The sequence below is a fragment of the Penaeus monodon genome, chromosome 2 (genome assembly GCF_015228065.2).
Source record: "Penaeus monodon isolate SGIC_2016 chromosome 2, NSTDA_Pmon_1, whole genome shotgun sequence".
In the NCBI taxonomy this organism is placed as follows: domain Eukaryota; kingdom Metazoa; phylum Arthropoda; class Malacostraca; order Decapoda; family Penaeidae; genus Penaeus; species Penaeus monodon.
The window spans coordinates 23242475-23262474 of record NC_051387.1 but is presented as its reverse complement, the minus strand read 5'-3'; the positions used below and the strand labels follow the sequence as shown (position 1 = coordinate 23262474).

The following is a 20000-nucleotide window of genomic DNA, read 5'->3' as shown; positions in this document are numbered from 1 at the left end:
ATATATATATTAATATATTATATATATTATATATATATATTATATATAATATTATATATATATTATATATATTATATATACATTATATTATATTATGATATATTATATATATAAATATATATATATAATATATCACTAATATATATTATTTATATATCATATATATATATTATATATCATATATATATTATATATATATATATATATATATATATGTATATATATGTATATATATGTATAAAATATACAGACGTATATATACATACATATATTATACCTACATTATATAGATTAATAAATTATATATACATATATACATACATACATTATATATAACATATATATCATCCATATTATATATTAGAATAATATATATATATCTTATATTATATATATATATAGATTATCACGATATATATATATGTCTAAACTATATATATATATCTTTAAAAAAAAATATAATTCTATATATAATCTTAGATACACATATTATAATATATTATCTTTATATATACTATATATCCTATATATATATATATATATATATAGATATATATATATATATATATATACACATTATATAATATATATTATATAGACACCCATCATATAATATATAATATAGATAGAATGATATATATATGTATATATATATATGATGTATATATATATAATACTATATATATAGATATATGACTAGATATAATATATATGATATATAGTTATATATATATATAATATAGTATTATATATAGTCATATATATATAGGTATGTACATAGATGTATAGATATATGTATATATATATGTATGTACATATTAGGGGATATTATAGATGTAGTACATCTATGTATATATAGTATGTATGGACATATATAGTATTATATATAGATTATAGAAATTATTTATATATATATATAAGCTATAATATATATATATATATATATATATATTATATAATAATATATATTACATTATATACACACATATATATCATATATCCATATATACATATATACATATATACATACATACATACATGCATACATACATACCGCCACATACATACACACTACATACATACACACACACACACATATATATATATATATATTATATATATTATATTATATATAATATATATATATAGATATAGATATATGATATATATAATATTATTATATATAATATAGACACAAAACACACACACAACACACAACACCCCCCCACACAAACCCACCCCCCCCACACACACACCCACACACACACACACACACACACACACACACACACACACACACACACACACACACACACACACACACACACACACACATTTTTTTCTGTGCTTATGACTGTGCATCTACTATGAGCTTACACAATATCTTCAATAAGAAAAGAAATGAACAAAAAACCTAATGCAGATATCTGATATTCACTTGAAAAAATATCCTGACTGTTTCATGGCCTTGAATGCATTTTTTCAAATGCATCTTATTGCAAAAAAAAAAATTACATACAACCTATTACAATGGCTAGCATGGAATTCAGTTGATCTAGTCAAAGGTATTTCATATCTTGATACATCATTCTACACTGAAATTTTCTTTCCTTTTCTATTGCATTAATTTAGAATAAACATTTCATAAAATAACAAACAGGTTTCTTGTTTCCATGCCTCTAAATGGTTAGGTGCAACATCTATATATTCATTGATAAAATGTACACTGAATTTAGGACTTTAATTCAGTGTACACTAATTCAGATACTTGCTTGGGCATGCTTATTTTCCTAGAATCAGAAAAATGTTTCAGTACAATTTGATACCTTTCCCATGATGCTGCTGCAACTAAAACCGACTTGTTATCCCGTGGCACAACATCAACAAAACCATACTGTCCTAAGATACTGGACACATAACTGGGTGAAAAGCCTATAGTCTTGGGATGACTCTCAACCACCAGCCAAGGAGGACGCTTGGATTTGGGATCATGGCCATTAAGCTCCTGTAAGAAGAAAATATAGTGCTGGACACAAAAGCAAAAGTAAATGAAAAAACTACAAATGTGGGGGGGAAGTACAATAATTGAACATTTATAATCAACATGTGAACAAATGGATCTTCCTACTCCTGTTTTTATTTATTTCAGTTTCTAAGCAAAGCTTAGAGAGAGAGAGAGAGAGAGAGAGAGAGAGAGAGAGAGAGAGAGAGAGGAGAGAGAGAGAAAGAAGAGTTGAGATGAGAGAAAGAAGGAGAAAGGAGGAGAAGAGAGAATGAGAGAGATGAGAGAGTGGAGAGAGAAGAGAGAGAGATGGGAGAGAGACTGAGAGAGGCGAGATGGAAGAGAGCGAGAGAGATGGAAAGAGAGAGAGAGAGCGAGAGAGAGAGAGGCGATGAGAGGAGACGAGACGAGATGAGAGTGAGAGAGGAGAGAGAGAGAGGAGAGAGAGATGGAGAGAGAGAGAGAGAGATGTGTGAGTAGACAGAGAGAGAGAGAGTGAAAAAATTGGAGAGAGAGAGAGAGATGGAGAGAGAGAGAGAGAGCGAGAGAGAGGGGAGGCAGAGGCAAGGAGAGAGAAGAGATGGATGAGAGAGAGAGGAGAAGAGAGAGAGATGGAGAGACGAGAGACGAGAGAGATGGAGATGAATGGAGAGATGGATGAGGAGAGAGTAGAGAGAGATGGAGAGAAGAGAGAAGAGAGAAGGAGAGAGAGAGAGGAGAGAGAGAGAGAGAGAGAGAGAGAAGAGAGAGAGAGAGACGATGAGAGATGAGAGAAGATGGGGAGTGGAGGAGAGAGAGAAGAGAGAGGAGAGATAGAGAGACGCGAAGGAGAGGAAGAGAGAGAGCAGAGAGGAGAGAGAGAGAGGGTAGATACGAGAGGGAGGGAGAGGGAGAGGGAGAGGGAGAGGGAGAGGGAGGGGAGGGGGGGGAGGGATGGGAGGGAGGGAGGGAGAGAGGGAGGGTAGGAGAGAGAGAGTGAGCGAGGAGAGTGTGAGAGAGGAGCGCTGGTGTGAGAGTAGAAGAGAGAGATCGAAAGAGAGGAGGAAGAGAGAGAGAGGAGAGAGGGAAGAGGAGAGGGAGGGGGGAGAGGAAGAGGGAGGGGATGAGGGAGAGGGAGGGGGAGGGGAGGGAGGGAGGGAGAGAGAAGATTATGCAGAGAGAGAGAGAGAGATATGAGAAAGCAGGAGACAGGAGTGAGAGGAAGAGAGAGAGAGAGAGGATGAGGAGTAGAGAGAGAGAGAGGAGAGAGAGAGGGAGAGAGAGACGAGAGATGAGAGGAGAGAGAGAGTGCAGAGAGAAGAGGAGAGAGGGACGAGAGAGAGGAGAGAGAGAGAGAGAGAGAGAAAGGGAAAGATGGAGAAAGAGAGAGAGAGATAAAGGGAGAGATGGAGAGGGAGAAGCAGAGAGAAAGAAGGAGAGGAAAAAGAAGAGGTGGCAGAAGAGCAGCAGATGGAAGAAAAGGTAGAAGAGGAATTTTTTTTTCTTGAAGGGGGGGGGGGGGGGGGAAGGGGGGGGGGGGGGGAAGATGGAGGGGGGAGGGGGGAACAAAATGTGGTGGAAGGATTTGTGGAAGAGGAGGAAGAAGTGGTGGTAGGAAAGAAGAGAAAGAAAAGAAAGAGAAGAAGAAGAAGAAGAAGCAAGGAGACAGAGGAGAAGTTGAAGGAGGAAGAGGGCAAAGGATATGGAAAAGGAGAAGAATAAGTAGTAGCAAGAACAAGAGGAAGAAAAGGAAGAAAAGACAAAAAAAAAAAGAAAAAAAAAGAAAAAGAAAAGAAAAGAAAAGAGCAAGATATGAAAATGAGAATGCAAAAAGGAATAAAAAAGATGATAAAGAAGAAGATGAAGGTAGAAGAGAAGGAGAAGACCAAGAAGAAAAAAAGATCAAGGAAATCAGACCATGTATGGAATGGCTGCTCTTTGCATTTGGACTCGATTTGCAAAGCTTTTTAATGCGTGAACGTGTTCTCGTGGACTCATGGGACGATGCTGTAGTTTACTGAAAAGAATTAGAGAGATTGCTGAAGAAAACTGAAACCACACACAAGATATAATAATATAATAATATGGCAATTCATAAAAGATATACATAAATACATCTATATCTATGTATACATATATGTGTGTGAGCGTGAGTATATGTGTGTGTGTATGTGTGTGTGTGTGTGTGTGTGTGTGTGTGTGTGTGTGTGTGTTTGTGTGTGTGTGGTGTGTGTGTGTGTAGGGATTGTGGTGTGTGTTGTGGTGGTGTGTGTGTGGTGGTGTGTGTGTGTGGTGTGTGTGTGTGTGGGTGTGTATTATTTTTATTGTATTGTATATGTTATATACATTTATACATGTTATATAATATTATATTATATATATATATATAATATATATATATATATATATATGATATATATATATATATGTGTGTGTTGTGTGTGTTCATATATAGATATGTATTATATATGTATATATGTATATATGTATATGCGTATATATATATATAGATTATATGTATGTTCTTTATGGATATATGTATATATGTATATATGTTAGTGTGTACTATGAATATATCTAGATATATATATATATATAGATATAGTATATATACAGTTATAGATGTATATGTAGATGATTATAGGGAGAGAGGTAGGTATATATAATATATATAGATAGATATATATGACATATAATAAAGCTATACATGTATACTATAGATAGAAATTGAGATAGACATATAGAGAGACAGGATAGATAGAGATATATATATGTATTTACATACATATGTGATCACAGTATATAGATAGAGACATGATGAATGGTAGGGATACATATAGACATATATATACAGTACGAGTAGAGACATATAGAACCAGAGATAGACATAGATACATATAGAGACATATATACACATAGGATACAGTGATATAGATTATAGAGAGACATTAGACAGATGTACAGATAGAGACAGAGTAGGACATATATTGGTTTTTGTTGTTGTTGTTAAAAAAAAAAAAACATACTATATAGACATAATATCAGTATGTTACAGATATGCAGATATGAGGACACGATACACTAGAGTAGTAGTAGAGAGACATATAACAGAGTAGAGACTATCACATAGATACATATGAGAGATACATCATATACATAGATACATAATATATAGATACATATACTAGAGAAGATACAGTAGAGATACATGAAACAGACAGCGATATTAGATATAGAAGAGATAGAGATATTCTATATATATATATATATATATATATATAGTAACATTAATATATAACATTAGTATACATAGATACATTATACTATGATATAATATACATATATACATATATTACATATATATACATATTATTTTAATTATATACAGACTATATTACAGATTATTATATCTTATATATATAATATACTAGCGTATATATCTATAGTATACTGATACATATATACTATATTACATATATTACAATATATATACCTATATATATACATATGATCGGTTAGTAACAATACTATATATACATTAGATATGAGACAGTATATATTACATAGTATATACTTTACCATTAATATATACATATATGGTATGAGTACATAATAGTGATATACATGATATATAGACTAGATTATATATACATATTATATATATACTATATATACTTATATATATATATGTATATATCTATTATATATATATATATATGTATATGGTATATATGATGTATTTGTGTATGTGTGTGTGTGTGTGTATGTGTGTGTGGTGTTGTGTGTTTTTGTGTTTGTTTGTGTGTGTTGGTGTGTGTGTGTGTGTGTGCTGTGTGTGTGGTGTGTGTGTGTCTATATATTATATATATATATATATATATAGATATATATATATATTCTAGGATATATATATAGATAATATATATATATTACACACAGCATATATATATATATATACACACATATAATATATATATATATATATATATATAATAATATATCAATATATATATATATATATATATATATACACACACACACACACAGTTTACCATCAGTATACCTGACTAAAAAAAATTAATGAAACATCACAAGTAGAAAAAAGTATATCTTTAGAAGTGTATAATTCAGACACGACTAATAAATCAGTAATAATTAATATTTAATGAGCTGATATCAAAGCATAGAAAATACAAATACCATGTCTTTTATAGGCACTAGCACCATAAACATTTAAACAAAAAACTAATCAAATGCAAAAATAAACAGGACTCCTTACGAGGGTAACTGCAGCATAGCATAAAGATGTGCTAAATAAAGAAAGCTGGATCCAGTTAAATATGCATCATAACCAGCCTCATGTAGCATCATCTCCTCCCCATCTGGTGAAAAATGGAATGAATGAATAAAAAAATCTGTTACATAATTGAGGGGAATCTGCTTCTACGAATCTGTAAAATGAAGTCATGCAATATTTAACAAGCCTGAGGAAAATCAACAACCATTGAACCTACAGGTGACTTGCCATATTAATAAAGCCTTTTCTTTCATTTTCCTTAATCCATTGGTGTTGGGTACATGTACCGTCACATGTAGTGAACTGGAAACATTGGATAGCTGTGCATCCTAATATAATATTATTCAAAAGCTTACTGATTTTTATAATATCCTTATATATGGACACAAGTTTGAAAGATATTCTCACATAACTGCTCATTCAACATGTATTTCTATAGCATTAATCTAAACTAAAAAGGTACAAAAGGAAATGATGGCTCAGGAGGAGAAAAAAGAAAAAAGAAGACTAAAAAGGAAGAGAGAGAAACTAATTGTTATTGAACTGAAATATGCACACAAATACAGTTTCTTTTATTGCTTTTATTAATTCAATATACTTACTGTACTTATTTGTCTTTGGCTCATGATGAACTGATGGTCTGTGCAATGCTGTGTGGTCTCTTTTCAATGATGTTGCAAGGTCACTCAAACTGGAATTTTCCAGAAGATTGCCAGCTAAAAGGAATAAAGGAGAAAATGCATTTTTATACCCATTACTCCAAAGTTATAGTCACATCAATGGAGAAGAAAAACTACTTCCATAATAGCAGTAAAATACTGAAAAGGCTCTATATCCTCACAACTAACAAAAACATATATCAGATATAATGAAAAACAAAAGTAATTTAAGAAGGAAATATGATAAAAGGCCACAAACTGAAAATTAAGGTGTGTTTTAAGCATATTAATTACTAGATACTTCCTACCTTTATCATCAGCTTGTCTTAGGCTACTCTTAATTTCAGCTGCTATCAGTTTTGTATCATATATAGTGGGAAAGAGCTGGTGCATGTCTGACTTGAAAGTATGATAGGATCTTGGCAGATGTTTATAAAACTGAAAGCAGGAAGATGTACCAAAAGAGTGATTTAAACTACAGATTGAGATGAAATGAGAAAATCCATGCTGGACTCCTTTAACAGAGATCAAGCAGCTATATCCCATGTAATTCTCATATCAATGGTAACAAGAGACCAATATACATACTTGCTTATAAAGTAGCATCAGGTCAAGAAGACAATTGTGAAGAACAATGGGCTTCTGAGTATCTACCAGGTACCGGAAAATCTTTGTAAATCCAAGCATTCTGTCTACAAAGCATTCTATCAACTTCTGTCCATCTGGATCTTCCATTTCCAGCTTTTGGCGATTGTCCTCTGACACTTTCTGAATTACTACCTGTTCATGTTATTGGAACAATTAGAGCTTGGCATGATAATTTGTGCATAATAATAAAAATTAAACTAGGGCTTTGGCAAAAACAATGTTCCTGTTTTTTTTCAGTCTCATTAAAATTGAAATTCATGATGATTTAAAATGACATAAATAAGTGTAATAGTTAATGCTCAGAAAATAATTGATGGAAATTCATTTATCAGTTATATAAAAAAAAATCTTGATATTCATAATAAAGCAAATCTTTAGAAAATACATACATACTCTGTTAGAATTATGATCATCAATGAAATTACAGAAATTTAATGTCCTGAAAATATGATACAAACTTTTTACCTTTCCATTTTGCATTGAAGCCCACAAATCAGAAAATCTGTGACGTACACTGACAATCAGCATGAATTGAAATGTAGCTTCTGGTAGTTGTGTTATAGTAATAATATCACCTTCATTTGCTGATACTGCCCACTCTCCAAGGTCATTTACCTGATCTCGTACCTGTTAACAATTACAGTCTTGTAACTATTTCTAAAAGATATTTCATGGAATACCTGATGTGTCATCATCGTCATCATGTATAACTACATGAGTAATGAATATAAAAAACAATATAATGCATCTGATAAAAAATTGTACCTACTGTATATGGAAGGTCAACTATCTTTTGACCTTTGACAAAAGATGACAATGTTATGCGTAGCTCATTTTCTTCATCAGTATTCATTGAAGTGATGCCTCCGTATAACCACTGATAATGAAAATGAATGCAGTTAATATTGGACAAATAAAAGCAGTATCACATGACAGACTACTTTTTTTGTGTCACTCTGCAGACATCTCTCCCTCTTCCTCCTCCTTCTTTTCCTTCTTCTTCCTTGTCCGTGTCCTGCTCTTTCTCCTTCTCCTTCGCTTGCTCCTGATCCTTTGCCTTCTCCATCACCTGGTCCTGCTCTTTCACCTTCTCCTTCACCTGCTCCTTTCCCTCCTTCATTGCCTGGTTCTGCTCTTTTGCCTTCTCCTTCACCTGCTACTAATCCTTTTCCTTCTACTTCTCCCACTCCTTTTCCTTCTCCTAATCTTGCTTTCATCAGCCCAATCTTGTAGTGTTCAATTTTGCTGGACTTCTCATACTTCTTTAGATGTTGTAAGAAAATGAAACTGACATCTAGGTAAGTCAGGCCATCACATCCTATCAATGGAGCTCAAGTTGAGGTAACTGACAAGTGCAGGCACTTTCTTTCTTTCTTTTTTTTTTCTTCTTTTTTAACACAGGTATGGGATGCAGTGGACAACAACATACCTCAAGGCTACAGAGAATATTTGGCAGCTAATTGCCGATGAAAAGTTTCAATGATGTTATTAAGGATCAGAAAAATGCAAGAGAATTCTTGGCCTACACTGAAACTGGATATTAAAGGGGATAATGATGCATATAATTATTCTTGTAGCTGAACTAAGAAGCAAATACAAAAAGAAATTATTTACTACCAAATGTGTGAGCCTTGAGGACATAAAGCACATGCAAACGCACCTGCATGCATGCAAAAACACACACACACACACACACACACACACACACACACACACACACAAACACACACCACACCACCCAATTTAGGTGTTTTTTCAAGTAGCACTGTACTCATGTCTTAAAGAGAAGGGGAAAGGCAGAGGGAGATGCAGATTTACATATATATTATATATAATTAGAATATATATATATATATATATACACATTTAAAATGATATAAATATAATATATATATAGAACACATTATATAATATATATAATAATAATATATAGTATTATATATCTAATAAATTATATATAATATAATATACAATTAAAATATACTATTATATACAATTTTATAATTAGTTTTCATAGATAAAATATATATTATATATTATATATAATATATATATATATATATAAAAATAAAATAATATATAAATATATATATATATTATAATACTTTATATATATATATACTTATTATATATATAATATTTTATATAGATATTATATATAATCGATATATCCATTATATATATATATATATATATATATAATAATATATAGATATATATATTTTTAATATAATAATATATATATATAAATATATTTTAATACTTATATAATTTTATTTATATATAAATATATAATATATATAAATATAATATATAATTATTATTTTATATATATATTATATATATATATATATATTTAAATATTCATTTAATGTATAGATATACTGTATAATATATATTATATATTATAGATATTTAATATAATAAGATATATTATATTATATAAATAATATTTAGCAACATTTATAAAAATAATTATAATATATATATATATTAGTCTAGATATTTATATATATTATACATTTAAACTAATGATATATAACTATATACATATTGACTATATATATAGATATAATAGATATAAATAAATATCTATTATATACACAAATATATATATATATTATATACCTTTATATATAGAGTATGATTTATATAATATAATTATAATTTATATATATATAATTATATTTAACCATTAATTTTATATATTATATATTATCTATATTATGAACAATAATTTATTAAAATTTTATATATATATACTAATAATACTAGGGGGATATATAAATATATATATCATTTTCTATATATATATAGATTAGATAATATAGAATATATTATATATATATAATGATAAAATATATATATCTATATATTTTAAAATAAATATAGTATATATTAATATATTAAAAAATACTAAAAATAATAATTATATAGATATATATATTAATATATAAACTTTTAAAATATTATTATTATATATATAATTTTAAAAATATAGAATAATATATAATTATATATAAATATAATATATATATATATTAAATTTTATATTATAAAATATAATAATTATATATATCTAACTATACCATATATAATTTATTTATATATTATAATTTTACAATATATTAAAATATAATTATAACTAAAACTCTATATTATTCTCTATTATATATATTAATATTATATCATAAAATTTGTATATATAATATCTATTATATATATTTACTATTATGAATATTATACTAAACTTATACTTAATTTTATAAAATATATAGATATCCTTATATATATAATAATCATATATTTTAATATATATTATATATAATCTTTTTATTTAAAATTTATATTATATCTATTAAAATAATTTAGATATATTTATTATATATCTATCTTATTATGATATATATAAAAATATTATATCTATACCTTTATATTTTATTATATTATAAATATATATTCATATAATATATAATATAATATATTAATTATCTATTCTCATAAATTTTCCATTATATATATATAAGTATCTATATATATTAAAATTAATTTAATATAAAATATTTATATTAATATATTCATTAATTAATAATTTAAAATATATACTTTTATAATCTATAATATAGTATATATACTATATACATATAATTCTATATATCCTATAGATATATCTATATTCCTTTTATATAATATAATCCCTATATATAGTAATATATATATAATAATATATATTTTAATCAATATATATATTGATATATTATATATTATATATATATATATATATAATTAATCATATAGATATTATATATCTATTAATATTATATTTTTATATTATCATATATATATTTATATATATTTATATATATTTATTATACATATATATATTATATTTAATATATATATATATATAATATATTTTATAATATTATAATATAATTATACATATTATAATTATATATATTTAATATTTTATATATTATATATTTTAATATATATAATTATAATTATTATATCATATTATTATAATTTCTTATATCTATACTTAAGATATTATATTAATAATATATATAGATTATATATTATATATAATTTTAAATTATTTATATTATTATATAATATATATATATTATAATATATATATATATTATATTATATATTATTATATATATATATATATATCGTATATCATATATATGATATATATTTTATATTATATTAATTTTAATATTATATATTATAAATATATATCATATTTTATTATATTATATATATATATAATATTATATATTATATAATCTCTAATAATTATACTAAAATTAATTTTATATTATATATATATATAATTATAATTTTCATATATTAATTCTATTTTTAATATATATAATTATTATATTAAAATATAATATATATTAAATATTATTAATATATATATATTTCTTATTATTATATTTTATCCAAAATTAAACCAACATACTTCATTTTTATATTCACATATCCCCCTTTTTAATTTCTAAATAAAATCATTTCTACTATATTAACCAAATATTATCAATTATTTATTTATATAAACTATTATATCAATTTTTTAAAATATTTTATTTTTATTTATATATATTAATCTACAAAATATAATTAAATTTTATAATAGTTTTTTTTAATTCTAAAAATATAAACACCTTTTAACATTTAGTATACCATAAAAATTATGTTCTTTCAATAAAAAATTTATTCTACCTCAAATTTTTATAATATTATTTTTTCTTTCTTTAATATATTAATTTAAAATTACAAAACAACTAACAATGTGATTTTCAAACCTTGTTATTTAAAATGTATATACATTAATATTAAATTTCATTTAATTACCTTAACTTTTTAATTAAAAATTTTCCCCCCTCTGGATACATTTACTTAAACCCCCCTTCATTATATTTCTTATTATATTCAAGATTCTGTTCCCCTTTTAATCTCCCTGATATAGTGAATGTAAAACTTAATGTATGTCAATAAATGAATTCCCCTTTTTTAATAAAAATATAGTTATATTAAAATTTTTTCCTTCTCCAAATTGTTTTTTTTAATAATATTTTATTAATTTTTAATAATCTTTATTTTATTATGTTTCGTCTTTTAATTTCCCTATAAATCATTCCCCAATTATACACTCCCCCATCCCCATTAAATGAATAAAATTAAAGATCTCTGTTTTAATTGGTTTTTCTACTGATATAACGAAATCTATAATTTAAATAATTGCCTGTACCTCTAAACAGTATTTCCTTAAAATACCAATTAAAACTTAACACCTGGTTATCAATGAATTTCTTTTAAAATTTTCCTTAAAATTTTAACACTGAAATTATCAAAAACTACATGGGAACTTTTAGAGAAAATTTTATAATTAAATAATTTGGTAGGAATTTTCCCCAAATGAATGAAATAATTCTTGTGCTAACATTTAGTAAAATAAAAAGATTATAATTTTTTTCTTTTTGTGATATCCAATATTAAATTGAAAAGTTATTTAGAGAATTTTGTTCTTTATACTGATTTTGAAATCTAAAAAATTATCATAAAAATGTATTATGAGTTTTAAAGAATCTGGATATAAATAAATTTAGTTAATATTTATACATTACCATGAGATTAAAAAAAATAAAAAAGTGAAATAAAAAGAAAAAAAAAATTAAATAAAAAAGGGTAATTTAAATAAAAAATATTGATAATAATTTGTATTAAAAAGGGATTGTAACAAAATGAAGATTATAAATATTCAAAAAAGGAAATAATTTTGGTTATTAAAAACTTTAAACTCCCTTAAAGCCCGCACTTTAACCCAAATCATAATAACCATGTCCTGTAATTTCGGAGTGAGCTCGCATCTGTTTTGTGAGCGAATTTGGGAACTTTCTAAGGTAAACTTTGAATCTAAAAAAAAAAAAAAAAAAAAAAAAAAAAAAAACAATTTTTCTTTTTTTTTTTGTTTTTTTCTTTTTTTTAAAAAAAAATTATTTCCCCAAAATTTTCAAAACAAAAAAAAAAAAAAAAAAAAAAAAAAAAAAAAAAAAAAAAAAAAAAAAAAAAAAAAAAAAAAAAATGAAAAAAAAAAGTTGTCTCCTTTCCGTTTGTCAAAAGGTTACAGCCATTTAGGACTTATATTATTACTCAACACATACATAGAATTATCATAAGCTAATTAACTGTGCTAGGATGTAAATGAAATAAATAATAATGGTGATGGTGATTACTAACACAAATGATGGTGATAATTAGTGCTTGTGCTATCTTTAAAAGTAATAGTAATAATGAAGACTTATAATTAATAGTCTATATCTTTTGTGTGCGTATTCCTACTTCTTACCTTCCCTTAAATGAAGCGTCAGCCAAAAGTCCTGTGAACTCGGTATCAAGAGAGATGAAAGCTGCTGTCTTTATGTCTTGTAAGATTTGTGGAAGAAGCTGAGGAAAATTATCTACTGTAACATCTACCATCTTGGAAATTCTTTTTTAAGGAGAACTTTCTGGAAATAAATAAGATTTAGATTAGATACTTATATGTCAACATAGCCAAGATGATGATTGATGATGATGATGATGATGATGATGATGATGATGATTGATGATGATGATGATGATTGATGATGATTGATGATGATGATGATGATGATGATGATGATTGATGATGATGATGATGATGATGATGATGATGATGATGATGATAGTGATTAAGAATTATGAAAATATACATTAAAAAATTCTATGGAATTAAAAGACCTGCAGGTCCTATACATGCTCAGCTGAGCTATGAAAACTGCCAGCATAATTCGGTGAGAGTAGACTAGACCATAGTCCATAGACTACTCAGTTCCACTGTGCTACTTTGCTCAGCTCTGTCATTCTGTTGTTCTGTGATGCTGACAGTGGGTGATCTCTTGGTCCTCACAAGGTAAACATGATGGGGACTTAGGAAATGCTAGGTCAATCGTTCTCTCCTCTCTGTATCTCACTTATTTTCAATTTACCACAGATGAAAAGTGTCTCCGTGTTTGTCAAGGTTACCAGTCCATAGACTTTATTTTTTTTTACTGTAATCCTGGTTGTCATGTATGGTAAATTTTCCATTACTTTTACTCTAACCTCTCCATAAACAAGGGTGTGCTTGATACACTTCAATAAATGCAAGCCTGGATATGCACATGTATTTTCAGGAACCACCTGAATCAGTGCAGGCCTCACCACAGGCTTGTGCAGTTTAACATACAGGTCCTATTCATGCACAAACTGCTTTTTGCTGGCAGTTCACTAGTTCCACTGAGTGTGTGGGGCTGTTTAGAGGTAGACTAACCTATGACATGGGCTAGGGTGGCATACATTACTTTAAACACATATGTATGAAAAAAAAACAAAGTATTTTGATAATATTATATATAATAAAAATATTATACATAATAGAAGCGATACACTGATCGATAAATAACATGGTAATTCCTGCAGACATTTTGAACTAAGTATATTTGGTTATGAAATACAATTCCTTCCTCTTACTCGTTTACTTAAATCGGAGAAAATCACTTATGGTGCGATACTGGACCTGTAAATACACATAAAACTAATTCCATAGCCTTACATTAAAGAAATTTTCTCCATGTGAAAATTTCACAATTGCACGTTTCTCTCACGAGCGGCTTCACTGTTACCATGGTAACCTCCCAAATCAGCTGATTGGCGACTGTGCAAATATGGTTGTGGAAATATAGTTAGCATACTATTTTACATATCAATCAATAAATGATATTCACCGAATTAATATGAATATATGATAATTGATTCAGGCCATATAAAGAAAAAAGAAAAGTTTATATTCACGGTAGTTTACGACAAAATCTCTCGCACCATACACATGGTAAGGGAGTAATAGTCTATTATAGTCTAAAACCCTATAAAAGAAGAAAGAAGACATACACATGGTACGAACGAAAATTAAATAACTAGATATGTTTTTTATTTTTTATCAGTTGATTCTATAACACTACCTTTCTTAAAAATAGCAAGATATAATCGTACTAAAGTAAAACAAAAATCATCTATTGTGCATGTGTAATAGACAGTAATGGACTTACATAGATACAATAGACATACACGCACAATAGAGATTTTCTTTTTTACTTTTGTACGATTATGTCTTGCAACTTTTAAGAAAGGTAGTGTAATAGGATCAAATAATAATAAAAAATCTTGTTATTTAACTTTCGTTGGTACCAAAGACATTATTTCTTTTGTCGCCACATTCACATGTTTCTTTTTTTTGTGATATATCGAAAACTATAAAATTATTTTTCCCATAAAGTGGTATAAACTATTTTCCTCATAAAGTGGTATAAACTATATTCACCTATATTCGCTTTGGTAACACTGTAACGGGATTATATTTTGGAATTAGTTCTTAATCACTTCTTGTTTGCAAAGGTATTACAAGAATAGAAAGAAGTAATTACTACATCAGTTAAATTCACACAGGATGCACTATTGATGCAAAGGACCACGTGAATGTCAGAAAGGATTCACGTGTTTATGGAGTCAACAAACCCGCGTCTGGCAACGCTGTCCGGGAGAGACAGGAGGGACACGTGTGTCTAGGAAGGCTTTGCTCGTCTGCTTTTCTCTTCGTGGTCTATTTGCCTCTTTGACTGCTCCCTCTTTCGGTATTGTGGTTGTCAATAGCAGTCTATTCGTCTTTTTTTCTTGTGGGATCAATATGTTGCTTTGACTTTTCGTTAGATTTTCACGCAAGGAGTTATTTCTGAATGAAGACACCCCCACCCTATGGGAAATTAGGGTCTGTCATTGAAAAAAAAAACGTAAGTTGCTATTACAGTCTCTCACTGGGTTTCAGGGAGCCAAGTAGTAACCGCATTTTAGTTTAGGTTAACAGCAGACGGCTTAGAAATGCACATGGAACAACTTTTACAGTTGGAAGCATTTGTAAAGTTACTTATAATTATTACTAGTAAGATTGGTATTAAACCAGATTGAGCACATAGAGCTAGAAAAAAAGAAAACTAATAGCTTTTAAGATTATGGTGTTTTGGAAATGGTGCCTGATAATGAAATAGAAGAATCTGGCTTTACCATGTAATGCAACATAGCCAAGAACTTTTGGGCAATTTATGAAGTAACTGCATCCCTCTGCTACTGTCCCTGTCATCCTAGCCAGCAACTGTGGGGGCGTCCCTGGAACACTCAAACATTACCACGTGAACCTGAAATCCACCAAGCCTGGGGTTTGCCTCGGGATCCCCACCTGATCACTATTTTTCCATCCGGTCTCTGCCCTTGAACCTCCGTCTGGTCTTCATGCAGCATGTCATGATTAATTTTCCCCCTTTTTTTTAAATTTTATTTCTGACCTTGTTCTTTACCTGAGCAGATTGTTTTATATGTCAGTGAGTGTAATATTTTTCTCTCTCTGTGCTGTCCTTAGATTTATACGTAACTTAGTGCAGTCATTATGTAAATGTATTCTAATTTTCTATAGTACTATTTGGTTCAATCTCATATTAATGATGGTAGAGAGGTTGTAAAACTTGTAAATTCTTGGAGCTCTATGGTCGTACTTTTCCCACACCTTGAGAAAGTGGAGAAAATGACAAAAATCTGATTTGACTTTGTGCTTTTCAGAGGACGACTTCCTTGAAGGATGGTAAGGTTTGCACGTGCCGAGGGCTCCAAGGGCTCCAACAAGCGGGTTCCGGAAGAGCCCACCCCCTGGCATGAGTTGGCACCGACGAAAATACCAGAAAGCAGAGCAGACATTGAAAAAACATTAAAGAATGTGGAAAAGGATAAGAGTAAAGAAGGAGGTAATAATGGCATTACAAAGAAAGATGTGACAAAGAAAAAAAAGAGAGTGTTGGATGAGAGTGGTGGAGATACTTTGCAGATAAAGAAGAAAAAATGTGTTGGTAAAGATGACACTGTTGATAAAGAAAATGAAGAAATAAATTCAGTTGAAGTAAAAAAAATTAAGAAGAAAATTAAGAAAAAGGCTGAAAATGATGTGAAGAAAGGTGAAGTGAAGGGGAAGAAAAAGAGAAAGCTAGACAAAGCAAATGGAGAAGAGAACACTGTTGCTGTCCAGATCAAGAAGAAGAAAAGCAGTGCTGATGAATCAGGGGATGAGGGGAAAGTTGTCAGTGATAAATTAGAAAAAAATGATGATTGTATTGAGAAAAGTTCAGATGTTAAACAGAAGAGAAAAAAGAAGACGCAAAAAATGGATAATGGGAAAGCAGAAGAGAAGAAAGAGTTTGTAATCAATGATAAAAGTCAGAGGGTTAAGGTATTCAAGGATGGGACAGAAAGAACATGGTTTGACCTCCCCTATGAAGAAGGTCAGCGCATGACAAGGTATGACAACATGTGGGTTAAGAAGGAGGTGGTGGAGAAGCTGGACCAGCTGAAGGGCTCTCTCAAAGAAGAAGGGCATTCAGAGAAGGAGGTGAGTAGAAGAGGGCTTTTATCTACTTTATCATGTTATTATTGTTTTATGGATTCAAGTATATACGGTATGTCTATTTGTGTTTATCCATATTTCAAATGTACTTAAGTCCTTATATGTTGTGTAAATCAAAATAGATTTTGGTAGGAAAACCCTCTTGTGTTTCCATTTTTATTTTTTTTTGTGTGTAATAAATATATATTTCACATTTTTAGGTAATGAGGAGGATGATGAAAGCAAAACGAAAAGCTCATAGAGAATTAAGGATTGAACTTATATATGAACAAAAGGCGGCAGTTGAAGATCAGTTACCTGAAAGCAAAAGTAAAATGGTAAAGAAGAAGAATAAGATACCTAATGAAGGGGGAAGTAGTATTAAAAAATATTCAGATAATGATGATGATAATTATGAACATAATTCTGAATTAAGTAATGGTGACAATAAAGTATCCTGTTTTAGATGCCACCAGCCAGGGCATAGAATAGCAGATTGCCCACAGACAGGTAGAGAAAATGTTACCACAGAAAAAGAGAGCCTGATCACCTGTTTCAAATGCCATCAACCAGGACACAGAATTGCAGACTGCCCAACAGTGGCAGGAGTAGAAGATAATAAAGCAGGAAATGATGGCCAGATCACCTGCTTCAATTGCAATGAGCCAGGACACAGAAAAATTGACTGCCCCAAAATGACAGGCAGAGAATGCAATAGAACAGGAAGTGATAATCAGATCACCTGTTTCAAATGCCATCAACCAGGACACAGAATTGCAGACTGTCCAACAGTGGCAGGAATAGAAGATACAAAAGCAGGAAATGATGGCCAGATCACCTGCTTTAATTGCAATGAGTCAGGACACAGAAAAATTGACTGTCCAAAAATGACAGGCAGAGAATGTAATAGAACAGGAAGTAATAATCAGATCACTTGTTTCAATTGCCATCAACCAGGACACAGGAAGGCAGATTGCCCTGGAGGAATGGGAAGAAGTGATTGTGGTTCAGCATGGAATGAGAATAAGCTCACATGTTTCAAATGCAATCAGCCAGGGCATAAGATGTCTGACTGCCCAGCAGCAGGTGGAGATTATGGCAGGACAGGCCAAGATAACCAGATTACGTGTTTCAATTGCCATCAGCCAGGACACAGGAGAGCAGATTGCCCAGGAGGAATGGGAAGAAATGATTATGGTTCAGCATCTTACAGTGGCTCTCATCCAGGGAGTGGAGGAATGGGAAATGATTCTGGTTTTGGAAGGAATGGAAATCAGGCTACTTGTTTCAGATGCCACCAGCCAGGGCACAAGATATCAGACTGCCCAGAAGCAGGTGGAGGTAACCAAATTACCTGTTTCAACTGCCATCAGCCAGGACATAGGAGAGCAGATTGCCCAGGAGGAATGGGAAGAAATGATTATGGTTCAGCATGGAATGGAAACCAGATTACCTGTTTCAAATGCCATCAGCCAGGGCATAGGATATCCGACTGCCCAGAAGCAAGTAGAGATAACCAGATTACTTGTTTTAATTGCCATCAGCCAGGGCACAGGAAGGCAGATTGTTCAGCAGGGATGGAAAACAGTGAGAGGAAAGAAAGAAGTGAAAAGCAGCTCACCTGTTTCAATTGTCATCAACCAGGGCATAGGAAAACTGAATGCCCAAATATGACTGAAGATGATGTTCAGAGAAGGAATCACAACCCAGTTGTTTTTGAAGAAAATGATATGATGACTCAATACGAAGGTGTCTGGGTGTTGAAAAGTGCAGTGGCATATTTAGATGGTAGGAGAGAAGAGCTCATGAAGGAGGCTGTTTCTGAAAGGGAGGATGGAAATGATTCTACTGAGCTAACAAAAGAAGAACAGATAAAAGTTCAGAGGACTATGAAAAAAGAAAAGAGGCGAGAGCTTAAGCTCC

The 20000-nt window shown here is 29.5% G+C and overlaps 2 protein-coding genes across 3 annotated transcripts in view; one reads left to right on the top strand and one right to left on the bottom strand.

The window, feature by feature from the left end:
• Positions 1-9151, bottom strand: part of LOC119581789 (poly(A)-specific ribonuclease PNLDC1-like) — a 14184-nt gene extending 5033 nt beyond the window's left edge. Inside the window, exons 1-8 of the mRNA XM_037929922.1 lie at positions 8355-9151; positions 8051-8212; positions 7526-7717; positions 7246-7375; positions 6881-6994; positions 6261-6363; positions 3899-3998; positions 1827-2005 (exon numbers count right to left, since the gene is read on the bottom strand). Of these exons, the coding sequence (XP_037785850.1) occupies positions 1827-2005; positions 3899-3998; positions 6261-6363; positions 6881-6994; positions 7246-7375; positions 7526-7717; positions 8051-8212; positions 8355-8438 (1064 nt within the window). The 5' untranslated portion in view covers positions 8439-9151. The remainder of the gene's footprint in view (positions 1-1826; positions 2006-3898; positions 3999-6260; positions 6364-6880; positions 6995-7245; positions 7376-7525; positions 7718-8050; positions 8213-8354) is intronic.
• A 7031-nt stretch (positions 9152-16182) lies between these two features.
• LOC119581760 overlaps positions 16183-20000 on the top strand; it is a 21090-nt gene continuing 17272 nt past the window's right edge. Inside the window, exons 1-4 of one of the 2 annotated variants that reach the window (XM_037929902.1) lie at positions 16183-16287; positions 17264-18083; positions 18299-19420; positions 19520-19983. In XM_037929902.1, the coding sequence (XP_037785830.1) occupies positions 17283-18083; positions 18299-19420; positions 19520-19983 (2387 nt within the window). In that variant the 5' untranslated portion in view covers positions 16183-16287; positions 17264-17282. Of the gene's footprint in view, positions 16444-17263; positions 18084-18298; positions 19421-19519; positions 19984-20000 lie in introns of both variants that reach the window. The other variant, XM_037929896.1, reaches the window with a different exon arrangement.